Genomic DNA, 18,533 nt, shown 5'->3' on the forward strand with positions numbered 1-18,533 from the left:
TCATTTAATTATACAACTGTCTGTTATGCTTTTGTACAATTTGTCAATAACATACATAGTTTCTTTTCATCTGAGTTATTTTTCATGGTGAACAAAAAACGATTTTCCGGTAATTTATTTTTCACACTCTAGGTGTGATAATGGCTTCTCTCTGTGTGGGATTTTTGACTTTTAAAGGGGGTTGTCCAGTACTAGGACAATCCCTTCTCATTCCTCATGTTTGATCCTGTTAAAATAATAACAATTATACAAACCTCCCATGCCAGCGTAGTTCCAGCTGTGTCGGTACTTGCGTTCCCAGGCCTTATGTGAGGTTGTTATGTCAAGTGAGCCCTGCTGGTCTCACTGTCCCCACCTTTAGACAACTCAAACAGTAAGAGGAAGTCAAAGAGCAGCCGCAGCCCTGGCTTCCTGATGATGTTCAACACTCCCGAAGACAGGGACATCAAAGCCGGGGCCGATTGGGCACAGGGCTCGTGTGATGTACAACCTCATATGAGCACCGTGAACTCAACACACTGCTGAAACGGCATTGGCATGGAAGTAGGAGTGAGTATGAATGTTTTTATTAAAACATTTTCAACATTCTGAACATGAAAAAGGCTTTTCCCCTCTGTGAGTTCTCTGATGTTTATTAAGAGTTGATTTCTGTGTAAAACATTTCCCACATTAAGAACATGAAAAGGGCTTGTCCCCTGTGTGGGTTCTCTGATGTTTGTTTAGACTTGATTTCACTGAAAAACATTTCCCACATTCTGAACATGAAAAAGGCTTCTCTCCTGTGTGAGTCCTCTGATGTTTAAGAAAATCTGATTTATGGCTAAAATATTTCCCACATTCTGAACATGAAAAAAGCCTCTCACCTGTGTGGATTCTCTGGTGCTCAACAAAATCTGATCTATAGCTAAAACAGTTTCCACATTCTGAACAGGAAAATGGTCTCTCCCCTGTGTGGGTTCTCTGATGTCTGATAAAACTTGATTTCTCTGCAAAACATTTTTCACATTGTGAACAGGAAAAAGGCTTCGCCCCTGTGTGAGTTCTCTGATGTTTGATAAGACTTGATTTCACTGCAAAACATTTCCCACATTCTGAACATGAAAAAGGCTTCTCTCCTGTGTGAGTCCTCTGATGCTTAAGAAAGTCTGATTTATGGATAAAACATTTCCCACATTCTGAACATGAAAAAGGCCTCTCACCTGTGTGGATTCTCTGGTGCTCAACAAAATCTGATCTATGGCTAAAACATTTCCCACATTCTGAACAAGAAAACGGTCTCTCCCCTGTGTGAGTTCTCTGATGTCTGATAAAATTTGATTTCTCTGTAAAACATTTTCCACATTCTGAACATAAAAAAGGCTTCTCCCCTGTGTGAGTTCGCTGGTGCTTAACCAAATGCGATTTCTGGTTAAAACATTTTCCACATTCTGAACATGGAAACGGTTTCTCCCCTGTGTGAGTTCTCTGGTGCTCAACAAGAACCGATTTACGGTTAAAGCATTTCCCACATTCTGAACAGGAAAACTGTTTCTCCCCTGTGTGGGTTCTATGGTGTCTGATAAACTTTGATTTTTCTGTAAAACATTTCCCACATTCTGAACATGAAAAGGGCTTCTTCTCAGTGTGAGTTCTCTGGTGACTAACAAGGTATGATTTCTGGTTAAAACATTTCTCGCACTTGAAACAAGAAAATCTATTCTCTGCTGTTTGAATTTTTTGATGTTTAAGAAAATACTTTTTGAGGGGAAAACTATGTGCAACTGGCTTCTTTGCTTTAGGAGCAGTTCGTTTTTTTATGCTCATTTTGTGATTTTGATATTCCTTAGTAGCCGGTAATGAATCAGAAGACAGGACCTGTTTCAAAGGATCAGATGACAGATCTGTGCTGTGAAGGGATGATGGTATATCTGGAGTAATGGCCTTCACTTCAATTATATCCTGTGGAATCTCAAGATCATCTGATTTAAAAATTGAAGATGTCAGCTGTCCCTCTGATCTCCTGGTACAGTCATCTGCCAAGAATAAAACCAGTTATTATTTTTAAATAAAATATCTTTGAATTTATATATTTTTGTACATTTGTACTTAAAATGTCTGCAGAAATGGCCAGTTATGTAAGCTATTGAATTATTCACCAAGACAATGACAGTTAACAGTCTAATAGAAAACCTCATAGGATGAACCAGTAGAGTGTGGTGTTCAACTCTTTGTTTATTCTGCCTCCCAAAAATGGAATAGAAACACCAAACAATGTTATGTAGGTGAAAATAATATCAATGAAAACTTCTACTCATCTTGCAAAAAACAAGTCCCCATTAAGATCCATCATCTGTCAATGGAAAACAGAGTTTTCCTCATTATTAGTGGCTCCAAGGCTCTTGAGAATCAACATGGCTTCCATAAACCAATCCAGCAATATCCACTCTCCCAAAGTCATATCTCCCCTCGCTTCTGAGCCTTGTAGCATGCCCAAACCACATTTAGCATCCATGTATTTGGAATTACTATGGTGAGAAGATCCCACTGAATTTACGGGGTGTGTCTCCTGGAGCACAATCTTGGCACTATGTGTTGGGTAATAAAACGGCAAATGTGTAATTTTCACTCTCAAACATCCAGTACGTGCTAATTTCAGGAAAGTGCCAGTGGAATCAAAATAGTCACTACTCCTATAGATTAATTCACTGAGGGTTATAATTTCCAAAATGGAGTCACTATGGGGATTTCTACTGCTCTAGTTTTTAGCAATTTTGTCATATTAGGGCTTCTGCAAATGGAGTGTCCCATCTCATCTGGGATCTGCTCCTGAGACGTCTGCTTCTCTCACCAGAAGCCGCATTATTTATTCTATCGGAGGCTCTGGTGATGGAGGAGACGTCAAAACCAAAAGCGTTGGGCATCACATGCTCTGTCCAGCCACTAAGATAAGGGTTGCTGGGACCAGTAGTATTGTCCAGTCCGGCAGAATGGGTGTATCCAGCTGGAGTAATCTGCTCCCTGCTTCAGCCAACTGGAAAGCATCACACCCTACTGTGAGTATAGACAATAACACATCTACTGAAATTATCAAACTCAACAGTCTTCATCAGTAAAAAATGAGTAATTAGTGGTGAAACCTCTCTGGGGTAATTAGAGTATGGGGCTCGGTGGCTCTTGGAAATCGAAACTATCGTAAGGACCAATATTTTCTGTCAGATGAGTTTCAAGAAGAAATATTAAGCATTCAAAGAGAACTTTTTATAATAGTGCAGAGCTGAGGTGTCTTAAATTTAGATCTCTGGCATTGGGAAGATATAGAATAAAAAAAATATGTTACATCCCAAACAACAACATATGTATGAGGGGAGAACTCCATTACTAAACCAGAGTTGCACTCATTTATGGTGGACCATTGAAACTACTATGAGTCCTGACCAGAAGAGTAGAGAAAGTATTAGTGCCCCCATTTCAGGAGAGATTGTGCAGTAATCTGAATTCCTGAGGATTGAAAACATAATGGAATTTATGACGTGGAGTGAATCCATGAAACCAGGGCTCGAGCCATGCCAACACATCTCCTGCAGGCGTGAATAAATGTATATTACAGCCATCAGCCACGCACAGCTTAGAGATATATCATGGCACAGGTGTAATGTTTTTTGTAGTTTATCGCTATCCTGTATGAAGTTAGTTGGTTTTAAAAGAAATTGAAAAGTTTAGATAAAGGGAAACTCTGTTATCATACAGAAATTCACACTCGGCTCTCACTGCACATTTAATGCTGTCGATCGAAAAAGTGAAGTTTGGCCAGAAAGACTGGACCTGGTCTTGTAGGGACCATATACAGTGGGGAAAAAAAGTATTTAGTCTGCCACCAATTGTGCAAGTTCTCCCACTTAAAAATATGAGAGAGGCCTGTAATTGACATCATAGATAGACCTCAACTATGAGAGACAAAATGAGAAAACAAATCCTGAAAATCACATTGTCTGATTTGGAAAGAAATTTATTTCAAATTTGGGTGGAAAATAAGTATTTGGTCAATTACAAACAAGCAAGATTTCTGGCTCTCACAGACCGGTAACTTCTTCCTTAAGAGCCTCCTCTGTCCTCCACTAATTACCTGTAGTATTGGCACCTGTTTGAACTTGTTATCAGTATAAAAGACACCTGTCTGCAACCTCAAACAGTCACACTCCAAACTCCACTATGGTGAAGACCAAAAAGCTGTCGAAGGACACCAGAAACAATATTGTAGCCCTGCACCAGGCTGGGAAGACTGAATCTGCAATAGGCAAGCAGCTTGGTGTGAAGAAATCAACTGTGGGAGCAATATTTAGAAAATGGAAGACATACAAGACCACTGATAATCTCTCTCGATCTGGGGCTCCACACAAGATCTCACCCCGTGGGGTCAAAAAGATCTCAAGAACGGTGAGCAAAAATCCCAGAACCACACGGGGGGACCTAGTGAATGACCTGCAGAGAGCTGGGGCCAACGTTACACAGGCTACCATCAGTAACACACTATGCCACCAGGGACTCAGATCCTGCAGTGCTAGACGTGTCTCCCTGCTTAAGCCATTACATGTCCAGGCCCGTCTGACGTTTGCTAGAGAGCATTTGGATGATCCAGAAGAGTATTGGGAGAATGTCTTATGGTCAGATGAAACCAAAGTAGAACTCTTTGGTAGAAACACAACTTGTCGTGTTTGGAGGAGAAAGAATGCTGAGTTGCATCCAAAGAACACCATACCTACTATGAAGCATGTGGGTGGAAACATCATGCTTTGGGGCTGTTTCTCTGCCAAAGGACCAGGCCCAGTGATCAGTGTACATCAAAGAATGAATGGGGCCATGTATCGTGAGATTTTGAGTGCAAACCTCCTTCCATCAGCAAGGGCATTGAAGATGAAACGTCGCTGGGTCTTTCAGCATGACAATGATCCCAAGCACACCGCCAGGGCAACGAAGGAGTAGCTTCGTAAGAAGCATTTCAAGGTCCTGGAGTGGCCTAGCCAGTCTCCAGATCTAAACCCCATTGAAAACCTTTGGAGGGAGTTGAAAGTCCGTGTTGCCCAGCGACAGCCCCAAAACATCACTGCTCTAGAGGAGATCTGCATGGAGGAATGGGCCAACATACCAGCAACAATGTGTGCCAACCTTGTAAAGACTTACAGAAAAAGTTTGACCTCTGTCATTGCCAACAAAGGATATATAACAAAGTATTGAGATGAACTTTTGTAATTGACCAAATACTTATTTTCCACCAAAATATGAAAAAAAATTCTTTCCAAATCAGACAATGTGATTTTCAGGATTTGTATTCTCATTTTGTCTCTCATAGTTGAGGTCGACCTATGATGTCAATTACAGGCCTCTCTCATCTTTTTAAGTGGGAGAATTTGCATAATTGGTGGCTGACTAAATACTTTTGCCCCACTTTAAGAACATTTAGCGTGGCGCCCTAATGCGCAATGGGGCCACAGATCCCAGAGGGGTGCATGGTACGGATTTCTCCACAAGAGGCCCTCACAGCATACATACACCTCCACCCTACCACCTCAGACCACCAGAGGGAGCCCGGATAGGGATATATATACGGAGGGTGGAGTTAGGCAGGCAGTTCCTCTGGAGAGTTCAGCAAGTACAGGTCTGAATACAGAGTCAAGCTCAGTCTAGAGAACAGAGTTCCTGCTCAGAGTCAGAGAGGGACAGAGTTCTCAGTGCAAGTTCCTCTAGTGCAAAAGCCTAGAGAACAGCTCAGGTTAGTGAGCTTAGGGCATACCGATGCCATAAGAGCGGTGAAGAAGCAGTGTGCCTGCTGCTGTGTGTAGCCTAGTGAGGGCCCGAGTGTGGCCGAAGGCGAGTGGAGTGAGTAACATAGGGGGCAGAGGAGCTTAACCAGCTCACCCCGAAAGCATATACCGGACACCGGGTCCGAGCTTACAGGGATCTCTATGACCCAGTAGGAAACAACCGGAATCCCTGGTGAACTACAGGTCCCAGGTTCACCAGAAGCTGATACGTACCAGAGCCAGGATTCACGGAGGCCCCGCAAGCAGGGAGAGGGATCTCCAACAGAAGGCCCTACCACAAGGTCAGCAGGTGCAAGACAGAGACTAAGTTAGGCCTACCTCCAAGCAGGTCAGAGACTTACCAAGAAAAGGCAAGGAACAGGGAGAGTTCTGATATGCACCCTTCACCCTAAAGCGCCCCGGATCGTGCCTTAAACACCACCAGTAAAGGTACTGAAGTGACTATCGTGTGTGTCCCTATTCTTGCTCTGACCCGGCTGGGTCCCCTCTGTCTTGCATCCCTACATCTACGCTGCCCTGAGGCCCAGCTCCACCTGTGGGGTGCTACACCATCTAAGCTGCCTAAACACCGGCCTCAGAGGACTGCTGCAGCGCTGGTGATCCTCACCAGATACCACAGGTGGCATCACGAACATTTAAACCCCAAACTTAAATTACCATTTTTAAGAGATACCCCAGGGTACCAACCCGGGCGCCGACTACCGCGACATCCACCAAGATCAGGCATCAAGGCCCGGGTGCCGAGTACGTCCCCATCCCCTGGGCTCGTCATTAGCAGTTCAGAAGAGAGAGAAGGTAGATTCATCCAATAAGATATCAGGATTCTAGGAAGCCAACAGCATCATTACCCTCCGCTTTCTCTAGGAGGCCCATCATAATATTTTTCTTCAAGTTATTTTTGTAACTTGTCAGTATATTCTACGTGCGCTGTCATTTGGCTTTGAAGTTTACAGATCTGGGCAGGTAAGGGTCAGCGTCTACTAATCCCAGTGGGTAGGTGGATCCTCCAGGTTGTAAGATCTATAGAAAAGGGCTTTCAATTCCCAAAGTCATTTGAACAGTTTTGAGTGGAGATGAATGTTGTGGTCTAGTGCCAAAACGGTGATCTCACGATTGTGATACGGCCAGACTACACCTCCTATAAAGCAGCCACAGCCGGTGACTGAGAAGAATCTGTGACTTCTCTGCATTTAGTGGTTACTACTCACCTGGGCAGTTATCTGTAGAATTCTCCTCTTTACACCGCTCATCACCCCTCACATATGTCTCTGTAGTATTAATAAGGGTCAGATCTTCACCCTGAAACAAATATTGTAAAAGTCACAGACAGATGAGAAGTCACATCTATGATCAGCTCTAATCCTGCCATCTCCATCATTCTCATTACACAAGTATAAAACATATAATACTGGTGGATAAAACATATACGTCTACCTGATGATCCTGAGGAACATTGGGATCTTCTTGTTTATAGTCCTGTGGAGGAAGAAGACGGGGACATCTCTCTGGTGTTGTCCTCTTACTGGATAGATCTGGAGGAAACACATACAGGGACTGAATTCATTCTTTACATACAGATAATTATAGGCCGTGTATATTAAGTCATGTCTACTACCTGGTGATATGAGGGGCTGGGGAACCTCCACCATGATGTTCTTGTACAGATGTTTGTGTCCTTCTAAATACTCCCACTCCTCCATAGAGAAATAGACGGTGACATCCTGACATCTTATAGGAACCTGAGACATACAATGATACCGTCATCCCCCCGATCCCTTCATAGCGTTACTGTATAATGTCCCAGCATTCCCAGCAATGTCACCTCTCCAGTCAGCAGCTCAATCATCTTGTAGGCGAGTTCTAGGATCTTCTGGTCATTGATGAGCTCATGTATCAGGGGGTGAGGTGGAGGCCCCCTGATTGCGCTCAGGGGTCTTCCCCATCCCTCAGACACAGGGTCCGGACAGCGCTCAATAGAGGTCTTCTTCACTACTGTGTAATCCTAGTTATGGAAAGCCACATTAAAAAATCTCACTACATACATTTCCAGAGTCCTCACCTCTCCAGTTCTGTCCATCTGTTATTCCCATAGATAAGAATGATGTAATGTGACGTCATCAGAATCTCTCACCTCTCCAGTAAGCCGGAAGAGGATCTCTAGGGTGAGGTGTAATATCCTCTCTTCCATCTTGTCTCTGTCCATATCCATCTTTGATGGGTAATTCAGGAAAATTCTCTTAATATAGAAGATCTCCACTGCAAAGATCCGATATTGTAGAGACCTGAATGAGAAGAAGATAAGCCGATGTAACATCATAAAAATCATGTGTAATAATACAATTACAGGAAACAATAAGGGAAAACATATCAGGAGATAGCCAGTGATTGGGAGCATGGAGAAAATGTCTTAGTCAGCAATTCAACTTATGTTCCAGTCCATACAAGACTAGAGAATACAATATCTACACGTTCTAAGTTACTCACTGCTATGGCAACCTAATGAGATGTAGGAATCACAAGTTCGTTGGAACTGACCAGGAAATACAGAGACTGGCAGGGGACCTAAGCAGCAATGATACTTTTATTATTTTACAACATTCTGTTTTTTTTCATTGACATCTACTAATAAAACCTATATATTTTAGGCCACAGACAACAAGCAGTTTCTTCCTCGGAGTCTGCACCTGATTATGTTTCTCATAGACTTATCTTCCATAACGCTAATTCGTGTGTTATTTACTGACACTGCAATCGGCATTAGTAATACTGCAGGAGATATTCATTACATGTGACATGAGAAAAAACTACTTCATGATCAGGATGACATCTTCATCTTCTACTACGGTTGTACAAACATATTTGGCCAGAGTCTGTTGCTAACTACATTACCTCTGGCCGTCTACATGAATGTTTCCCGTCTTCCCCGGATTGTAATCTTCAATCACGTTGGATCTCATGTCTGATTCACACACAGAAGTTTGAGGCATTTATAAAAGCTTGTTTGTAAGAACACAAAGACAGGAGGTATTTGATGGCAATGTCTCCATGTAAAGTGTTTTTTTCCTCTGGATATGATGGTTTTTAGGGGGGCATTTTCCCTTAGGCTTACATATACTGTATTCCATGGAAAAAGAACAAAAAAACACATGTTAAAATATTTCAAAATAAAATTGAAGATAAAGGTACTGTGGGAACATTATACTGTGTGTGGGGGGGGTGGCGGTACTGTGGAAACATTATACAGTGTGTGGGGCTGATGGCGGTACTGTGGGAACATTATACTGTGTGTGGGGGGGGTGACGGTACTGTGGGAACATTATACTGTGTGTGAGGCTGATGGCGGTACTGTGGGAACATTAAATTGTGTGTGGGGGGGATGATGGCGGTACTGTGAGAGCATTATACTGTGTGTGGGGGAATGGCAGTACTGGGAGAACATTATACTGTGTGTGGGGGATTGTGGTGGTACTGTGGGAACATTATATTGTGTGTGGGGGAATGGCTGTACTGTGAGAACATTATAGTGTGTGGGGTGATGGCGATACTGTGGTGAGAACATTATACTGTGTATGGGGAAATGGCAGTAATATGAGAACATTATACTGTGTGTGGGGGGGTGGTAATAGTGTGGGAACATTATACTGTGCGTGGGGCTGATGGCGGTACTGTGAGAACATTATACTATGTGTGGGGGAATGGCAGTACTGTGAGAACATTATACTGTGGGTGGGGGATGGTGGTAGTGAGAACATTGTACTGTGTGTGGAGGGATGGCGGTACCATGGGAACATTATACCATGTGTGGGAACCAAGAAAGAGACACTGTACAGCATTAAGGATGGGGATAAGTGAGGATTTATTATCTTGTGGTTTGGGTCATAACATATTGTGTGGGGCATCTTGTATTATCATAGTGTGTGTGGAGGATGGTGGTACTGTGGGAACATTATACTATGCGTGGGGGGATGGTGCAATCATTTTACGGTGTGTGGGGGTGATGCGGTACTGGGGGAACACAATACTGTGTGTGGAGGCCAAGAAAGGCACACTGTATTATGTGGGCAATACATGTTTCCTTGGGTATCGTCTTTCATAGTTGGGTCGAATGTATCGATCAGCGGAAAAGGAAGGAAATTATTGTGATCCTTATAAGGTGGCAACACAAAAACTCCCTAAATATAAAATGTTTACAACAACCCCACAATTTGTGTATCCATAGGGTTCATCACTATGTATCCATTTGATTAGAGCTGATACTATTAAACTATAAAGTATCTGTAAAGACTTTCTTTCAAATTCAAAAAGGGGCACTTTTCCGTGTTCGTCATACCTGAATTGTTTGAAGATTATTAAAGGTGATAGTTTTCCCCACCAATTAATAGGGACACATGTGGATATTGTTTTTTATTTTACCTGACGGGAGCGACCTATGAAGCTTCTTCTTTGAACTTTATTCCTCTGTTTTTTCATATTTATATTACTCTCCGGAATCAGGAATGTATTAAGTCCTATAGAAACTGCTGAGAAATAATCATCTCTAATTCTGTGCTTCCAGGATTATTCTTGTGGGAATTGGCTGCAATATCTCCTGTGTAATATATTTCTAGTATCAATAGGTTATAATCCTGTAACTCAAAGGACGTGCGGTGGTTGTTCGTTTCTTTCCCTTTTTTGTTTTCTTGTGTCATTTATTATCTTTATGTAACGTATGTGTATTGGTTCTGACATTTGGTATCCTCTTGTCAAGTGACAATCACTTTATAAGGTATAACTAAGGGATATGACACAGGCTTGAAAAAGGAATTCGACCCTGAATCATCACAACAGGTGCGTGTTCACACGCCAACTCACTTTCCATGATGTCCCCATGAAAGGCTGCTTGTGCTGACAGCTGATGGATCTGCTGATGTATACCCAGCAAGTATTTACCACATATTCATGCAAATTCCCTGAAGTGTTATCAATTGTATCCAGTAGGAAAGAGAAAGCACTAAAATGCTCGAGTACTCATTATTCGAATCGAGCAGGTTGGACATGCAGATGGGCTCGAGTCGAGTACCGAGTATTATCGAAGTCAATGGGAAACGCTATAATTTTTCCAGGAAACAGGAGGGCTGCGGGGGGCAGGAAAATTGCTGAAATGGATGGAAACAATGCTCAAATGGAGTGGGAACAGCATAGGGAAGATGCCTGGATGCATCTCTGACTCCTAGGTAGCTACTGGGAACTAAATAAAGATGTAATTTAAAAAAAATGACATGGGGTCCCCCCTAATTTTGAAAAACAGCTAAGGTAACCCAGACAACTGGGTGCTGACATTCACAGTTTGGGAAGGTCCATGGATATTGGCCCCTTCCCAGCTTTAAAATACCAACCCGCAGCAGCCCCAGAATTGGCACATCACATTAGATGCATCAATTCTGGCACTTTGCCTGGCTCTTCCCAATTGGAGTCATTTTTTTGGAGTTGATTACTAATGGAGAGGCATCTATCAGACACCCCCATTACTAACCCAGTAAGTTAAAAGAAAAAAAAACACACAAAAAAATATTTTATTTTAAAATAAAAAAAACTCCCCAGTTTCCTCATTCACCAATTTATTAAAAAAAAATCCATACTGGACCAAAGTAGTCCAAGGATTCCAACGTAGTCTACAAATGACAACCTGAAAGACATAAAAAGAGAGAATTAAATAAAGACAAGAGACAGTCCCTTGTTCACCAATTTATTAACCCTGCAGCTCCAATATAGTACATGGCATTCCCATGATGTCCAAAAATTCAGTAGTTCTTCCTATGGAGCCTTGTTCTGAGAATGAAGCTTCATAGGTCTCTCCTGATCAGGCTGCACTCAGTGAGAGCTGGCGACAGAAGTGATGACATTAGTAATGTTACTGAAATCATCGCTCTCGGGGAGCGGAGCCTGACTGGGAGAGACCTATGAACGCAGAACGAGGCTCCATAGGTTGTACTGCAGAATCGGTGGATGTCGTGGGACCGCCATAGACTATGTCGGAGCTGTGGGGATCATAAATTGGTGAATGAGGGACGGTCTCTTGTCTTTATTCATTTAATTCTCTCTTTATATGTCTTTCAGGTTGCCATTTGTGAACTACTTTGGAATCCTTGGACTATTTCGGACCAACATGACTTTTTTTTTCTAATTAATAAAATTGGTGAAGTGTTTTTCTCTGTGTTTTTTTTATTTTAGCTTACTGGATTGGTAATGGGGATGTCTGATGCCTCTCCAATACTAACCACTGGGATTGATGCCAGCTGACAATACACCCCCATAAATATTACCCCGATTGCCAACGCACTAAGGCAATCAGGAAGAGCTAAGCAAAGTGCAAGAATTGGCGCATCTAATGTGATGGGCAAATTCTGCGGCTGCTGTGGGCTCGTATTTTTAGGCTGGGAAGGAGCCAATATCCATGGACCTTCCCAGTCGGATAATATCAGCCCCCAGCTATCTGCTTTATCTTGGCTGGTTATCAAAACCAGGACCCCCATGCCATTTTTTTAAACTCATTATTTATTTGATAGGTTTAGCACTAAAGCGTCTATGTTTATAATATTTAGGTGGGGGCGGACATTAATCTAAGCTTTCCCTCCAATAACAACTCTCGCTGAACTACTTCCTGAGGATAGTGCGCCAATGACGCGATGCGGCCGGCCAATAACAGTAATGCCAGTGGAAAACAAGGTTACGGCATTATTGTGTATGGCATGCAAACCCTTTATTGGCTGCCTAACAGCCGCAAAACATGCTGGCCGGAAACCCGAACACCCCGATGATTGATAGAGTAGTAGCGAGCTCATCACTAGTATCTACATTATTGTCCACAGCTGTTACGTCACTGTTCACACAACACAGAGACCCCAAAAGAGTCTCGGTGCTGAAGGGGTTAATGCCCCCTGTGCCCAGTAATGGGGAATCTCCACATACCTCCACCTGCAGAGCCGCCATCACATATATGGCTGTTCTGTGCGCACAGGAGCTGTGATGAGGTCACAGGAGGGGAGGAGTCAGGAGTCACATGATCAGGGGCCTCAGTGGATGCAGGATTCTGCTGTGCTGGTTGTCATGGTGCTGGATGAGCTGAAGTTTATGTGTGGGGTCAGGAGGGGTTTACAGTGTGGATGTAGCAGAGCCGCGTGTGTACGAGGTGTACGGAGCAGAGCCGCGTGTACGAGGCGTACAGAGCAGAGCCGCGTGTGTACGAGGTGTACGGAGCAGAGCCGTGTGTGTACGAGGTGTACGGAGCAGAGCCGCGTGTGTACGAGGCGTACGGAGCGGAGCCACGCGTGTACGAGGCGTACGGAGCGGAGCCGCCCGTGTACGAGGCGTACGGAGCGGAGCCGCGTGTGTACGAGGCGTACGGAGCGGAACCGTGTGTGTACGACGAGTACGGAGCGGAGCCGCGTGTGTACGAGGCGTACGGAGTGGAGCCGCGCGTGTACGGAGCGGAACCGCGCGTGTACAACGTGTACGGAGCGGAACCGCGCGTGTACAACGTGTACGGAGCGGAACCACGCGTGTACGACGTGTACGGAGCGGAACCGCGCGTGTACGACGTGTACGGAGCGGAATCGCGCATGTATGACGTGTACGAAGCAGAACCGCGCGTGTACGAGGTGTACGGAGCGGAACCGTGTGTGTACGACGAGTACGGAGCGGAACCGCGTGTACAAGGTTGATGTGGAAACCTGTAGAGAAAGTTTTAGGAGAAACTCAAAGGGGTTTCACACCTTTGCCAGTTTTGATCAAATCAGGGAGTCGATCCATCGGAGACAAAAGAAACACAACCAAATCTGTCGGTATCCCAGACTCGTCTGAGTCTCAGATGCCTAGTCACAAGTTTTTATTACAAACCACAAAGAGAAGGAAAGTGGGAGTGGCTTATATTATGTTACCTAAAAAGGAGGATAAGTTGGAAAAAAACAAAGTCATAAATCATGTCTTCTGCTGCATTCCCTAGGAGGCTGGTTATATCCAGTTTAATATACACTGCTCAAAAAAATAAAGTGAACACTCAAATAACACATCCTAGATCTGAATGAATGAAATATTCTCATTGAATACTTTGTTCTGTACAAAGTTGAATGTGCTGACAACAAAATCACACAAAAATCATCAATGGAAATCAAATTTATTAACCAATGGAGGCCTGGATTTGGAGTCACCTCCAAAATTAAAGTGGAAAAACACACTACAGGCTGATCCAACTTTGATGTAATGTCCTTAAAACAAGTCAAAATGAGGCTCAGTATTGTGTGTGGCCTCCACGTGCCTGTATGACCTCCCTACAACGCCTGGGCATGCTCCTGATGAGGTTGCGGATGGTCTCCTGTGGGATCTCCTCTCAGACCTGGACTAAAGCATCCGCCAACTCCTGGACAGTCTGTGGTGCAACGTGACGTTGGTGGATGGAGCGAGACATGATGTTCCAGATGTGCTCAATCGGATTCAGGTCTGGGGAACGGGCGGGCCAGTCCATAACTTCAATGCCACCTTGCAGGAACTGCTGACACACTCCATCCACATGAGGTCTGGCATTGTCCTGCATTAGGAGGAGCCCAGGGCCAACTGCACCAGTATATGGTCTCACAAGGGGTCTGAGGATCTCATCTCAGCACCTAATGGCAGTCAGGCTACCTCTGGCGAGCACATGGAGGGCTGTGCGGCCCTCCAAAGAAATACCACCCCACACCATTACTGACCCACTGCCAAACCGGTCATGCTGAAGGATGTTGCAGGCAGCAGATCACTCTTCACGGCGTCTCCAGACTCTGTCACACGTGCTCAGTGTGAGCCTGCTTTCATCTGTGAAGAGCACAGGGCGTCAGTGGCGACTTTGCCAATCCTGGTGTTCTGTGGCAAATGCCAAGCGTCCTGCACGGTGTTGGGCTGTGAACACAACCCCCATCTGTGGACTTTGGGCCCTCATACCACCCTCATGGAGTCGGTTTCTAACCGTTTGTGCAGACACATGCATAGGTGGTTGACGCGCCCCCTGGGCCAGTGCTGTTTGGGGGATATCCGGAGCCGGATAAGATGGGGGTTGTAGTCTCCGAGTGGCGGCAACCCGGTCCGTGCCCAGGGTGTCAAACTCAGTGTGTGGCAGTCTTTACAGATGTTGTTAGTGTTCTTAGTGTCGACTACGCCACCCGTTGATGTGCGGTCAAAAGGCCGCCGCTGCAGCAGGGTCCGCTGAGGCTGGTGGTATGTGTGCAGCTGTGGTAGTATAACCCCCAACGGGAGGGGTATAGCCTCAGGGGGTCAGGTGTAGAGGATGGTGGTAGTGGAGGTGCAGTGTGGATGGTAAGAAGACTCAGAGTCGGGCTGTGCAGTTCAGGGTTTTTACTTACTGCTGTTCTGTTGGTCACTCTGGCCTTGAGTGACCGCCCGAGCCGTGCTGCGTCCACCAGGTCCTGGACTCGGCCAACCCCCAAGCAATTCTGGAGCGTGGTCCTGAGCTCCCTTTCTGACTTTCCTTTCTACTGGCCGTTCTCACCAGGGGTCCACTTATGTCCGGCTCCCTCGGGCCTCTTGGTGGGTGCACCTCTTCGGGGTTCCCTGACCCTATACCTGGTGTGCCTTCCTTGTGGACTTGGTGAGGGTCGTGGCAGATCCTGCCCACGACCTCCGGTCTCTGGCTAAGGTGTGCTTTGCCTCTGCCAGCTTGGGATCCGGTACCCTTGTGCCAACCCTTCACCCTTCTGGTCTGATTCTGGGTTCTTGGGGTTCCTTCTTCTTCCCCTCTGGGTCCTTCTCTTCTCCTCTCTCTCTTCTCTCTGCAGGCTCTCCTGGACCTCTCTCAGGACTGACTGACCCTCTACAAAAGACCCTGTTCTAAGATGGTGCCCACCTTATATACTCCCTCTATGTGTGAGCTCAGGTGACCAGCACCCAATGAGCTCCTAGCCTTACCCAGACTGCTCCCCCTATCTGCCCCTACACTACTGGGATGTTCCACCCCCCCTCCCACTCCAGCCAGGGACAGACACTGTCGTACCTGCACATATACCTAGTGGGAGTACCATCGGTCTGTCCCCCGGAAATGGGATGTGTGTAGTGTATGCAGCTAACTGAGCTCAGTTCCATACTCCATCCTTACCCGGGAGTGGAATATCACACCTCTGGCTTGAGGTGCAATACCCCTGTAGCAGCCGAATCCTCAGGGTGCTACATGGTCATTTTGGAGGTCATTTTGCAGAGGTCTGACAGTGCTCCTCCTGTTCCTCCTTGCACAAAGGCAGGGGTAGCGGTCCTGCTGCTGGGTTGTTGCCCTCCTATGGCCCCCTCCACGTCTCCTGGTATACTGGCCTGTCTGCTGGTAGTGCCTCCAGCCTCTGGACACTACACTGACAGACACAGCAAACCTTCTTGCCACAGCTCGCATTGATGTGCCATCCTGGATGAGCTGCACTACCTGAGAAACTTCTGTGGGTTGTAGAGTTCGTCTCATGCTACCACGAGTGTGAAAGCTCAACCAACATTCAAAAGTGACCAAAACATCAGCCAGAAAGCATTGGTACTGAGTTGTGGTCTGTGGTCCCCACCTGCAGAACTGCTCCTTTATTGAATGTGTCTTGATAATTGCCAATAATTTCCATCTATTGTCTATTTCATTTGCACAACAGCATGTGAAATTGATTGTCAATCAGTGTTGCTTCCTAAGTGGACAGTTTGATTTCACACAAGTTTGATTTACTTGGGGTTATATTCTGTTGTTTAAGTGTTCCCTTTATTTTTTTGAGCAGTATATATATACTATAATAGTTGCAAATCCTACAAAACATTGCAGTTTCAGGTCACTAGGTTGGACCCAATCTATTATGGCCTGCATCTTCTCACAATCCATTGTAAACCCATCAGCCGATAAAATGATCCCACAGGAACGAAATTTCCTGAACAGAAAAAAACATTTCTCAATTTTTTCAACAAAGAATTCTCCCTCAACCTTTCTAATACAACACGGACATGTTCCTGGTGAGAATCCAAATCAGGAGAGAAAATTCTACATCATCAAGGAAAATCACAAGAAATCTTCCAATGTAATCAGAGAAATATCATTCAGAAAGTTGTGAAATCCTGTTGGTTCATTGGAGAATCCAAATGGGAGGACGAGATTATCGAATAAAACCTCAGACGTTAAAGACGCCGATTCCCACTCATCACCCTTCAACATGCGGATCACATTGTAATAAGACCCTCTAAGGTCAAAGTTAGTAAACTCTTCATCCCCCAAAGGCCGATTATAGTCACGGCTCCACTCCGTACACCTCGTACACACGCGGCTCCGCTCCGTACACCTCGTACACACGCGGCTCCGCACACCTCGTACACACGCGGCTCTGCTCCGTACACCTCGTACACGCGCGGCTCCGCTCCGTACACCTCGTACACGCGCGGCTCCGCTCCGTACACCTCGTACACGCGCGGCTCCGCTCCGTACACCTCGTACACGCGCGGCTCCGCTCCGTACACCTCGTACACGCGCGGCTCCGCTCCGTACACCTCGTACACGCGCGGCTCCGCTCCGTACACCTCGTACACGCGCGCCTCCGCTCCGTACACCTCGTACACGCGCGCCTCCGCTCCGTACACCTCGTACACGCGCGCCTCCGCTCCGTACACCTCGTACACACGTGGCTCCGCTCCGTACACCTCGTACACACACGGCTCCGCTCCGTACACCTCGTACACACACGGCTCCGCTCCGTACACATACGGCTCTGCTCCGTACACCTCGTACACACGCGGCTCTGCTCCGTACACCTCGTACACACGCGGCTCTGTTCCGTACACCTCGTACACACGCGGCTCTGCTCCGTACACCTCGTACACACACGGCTCTGCTCCGTACACCTCGTACACACACGGCTCCGCTCCGTACAGCTCGTACACACGCGGCTCTGCTCCGTACACCTCGTACACACGCGGCTCTGCTCCGTACACCTCGTACACACGCGGCTCTGCTCCGTACACCTCGTACACACGCGGCTCTGCTCCGTACACCTCGTACACGCGCGGCTCCGCTCCGTACACCTCGTACACACACGGCTCCGCTCCGTACACTTCGTACACACGCGGCTCCGCTCCGTACGCCTCGTACACACGCGGCTCCGCTCCGTACACCTCGTACACACACGGCTCTGCTCCGTACACCTCGTACACGCGCGGCTCCGCTCCGTACGCCTCGTACACACGCGGCTCTGCTCCGTACACCTCGTACACACGCGGCTCTGCTCCGTACACCTCGTACACACACGGCTCTGCTCCGTACACCTCGTACACACGCGGCTCTGCTACATCCACACTGTAAACCCCTCCTGACCCCACACATAAACTTCAGCTCATCCAGCACCATGACAACCAGCACAGCAGAGTCCTGCATCCACTGAGGCCCCTGATCATGTGACCCCTGACTCCTCCCCTCCTGTGACCTCATCACAGGTCCTGTGCGCACAGAGCAGCCATATATGTGGTGGCGGCTCTGCAGGTGGAGGTATGTGGAGACCCCATTACTGGGCGCAGGGGGCATTAACCCCTTCAGCACGGAGACTCTTTTGGGGTCTTGTGTTGCCCCTTTATAAGAATCATTGGTTTTTGTTCTGATTCCTGTAATAGATACATACGACCCAACTATGGAGACAGGAAGGGAGGAAACGTATTGTTCTCATAGTACAGGACCCCTTTACTGACCCCACAGTGTAATGCCCCCATTAT

The 18,533-nt window shown here is 46.2% G+C and overlaps 2 protein-coding genes and 1 pseudogene across 2 annotated transcripts in view; 1 reads left to right on the forward strand and 2 right to left on the reverse strand.

Moving 5' to 3' along the window:
* Positions 1-18,533, reverse strand: part of LOC141182832 (uncharacterized) — a 618,372-nt gene that overhangs the window by 416,139 nt on the left and 183,700 nt on the right. The gene's annotated exons all lie outside the window — the stretch shown is intronic.
* LOC141182848 (uncharacterized) overlaps positions 1-18,533 on the forward strand; it is a 248,286-nt pseudogene that overhangs the window by 131,814 nt on the left and 97,939 nt on the right.
* Positions 56-8,811, reverse strand: LOC141182836 (uncharacterized). The gene is made up of 7 exons (XM_073660965.1): positions 8,688-8,811; positions 7,930-8,080; positions 7,621-7,800; positions 7,414-7,537; positions 7,233-7,330; positions 7,007-7,097; positions 56-2,012 (listed from the first exon to the last, which is right to left on the reverse strand). Exons 1-7 carry the CDS (start codon positions 8,783-8,785, stop codon positions 670-672), a joined length of 2,085 nt encoding a protein of 694 aa, XP_073517066.1. The 5' UTR covers positions 8,786-8,811; the 3' UTR covers positions 56-669.

The sequence above is a fragment of the Phyllobates terribilis genome, unplaced genomic scaffold (genome assembly GCF_046119375.1).
Source record: "Phyllobates terribilis strain yellow unplaced genomic scaffold, ASM4611937v1 Scaffold_36__1_contigs__length_13169755, whole genome shotgun sequence".
NCBI lineage: Eukaryota > Metazoa > Chordata > Amphibia > Anura > Dendrobatidae > Phyllobates > Phyllobates terribilis.

Bases quoted from the DNA above. Each gene is read 5' to 3' on its own strand.
- LOC141182836 (XM_073660965.1), bottom strand. From the start codon at position 8,785: ATGCCTCAAACTTCTGTGTGTGAATCAGACATGAGATCCAACGTGATT. The intron at 7,801-7,929 runs GTGAGAGATTCT...TTCCATAACTAG, and splicing joins TCTTCCGGCTTACTGGAGAG to GATTACACAGTAGTGAAGAA. The intron at 2,013-7,006 runs GTGAGTAGTAAC...TATTCTTGGCAG, and splicing joins TTCTACAGATAACTGCCCAG to ATGACTGTACCAGGAGATCA.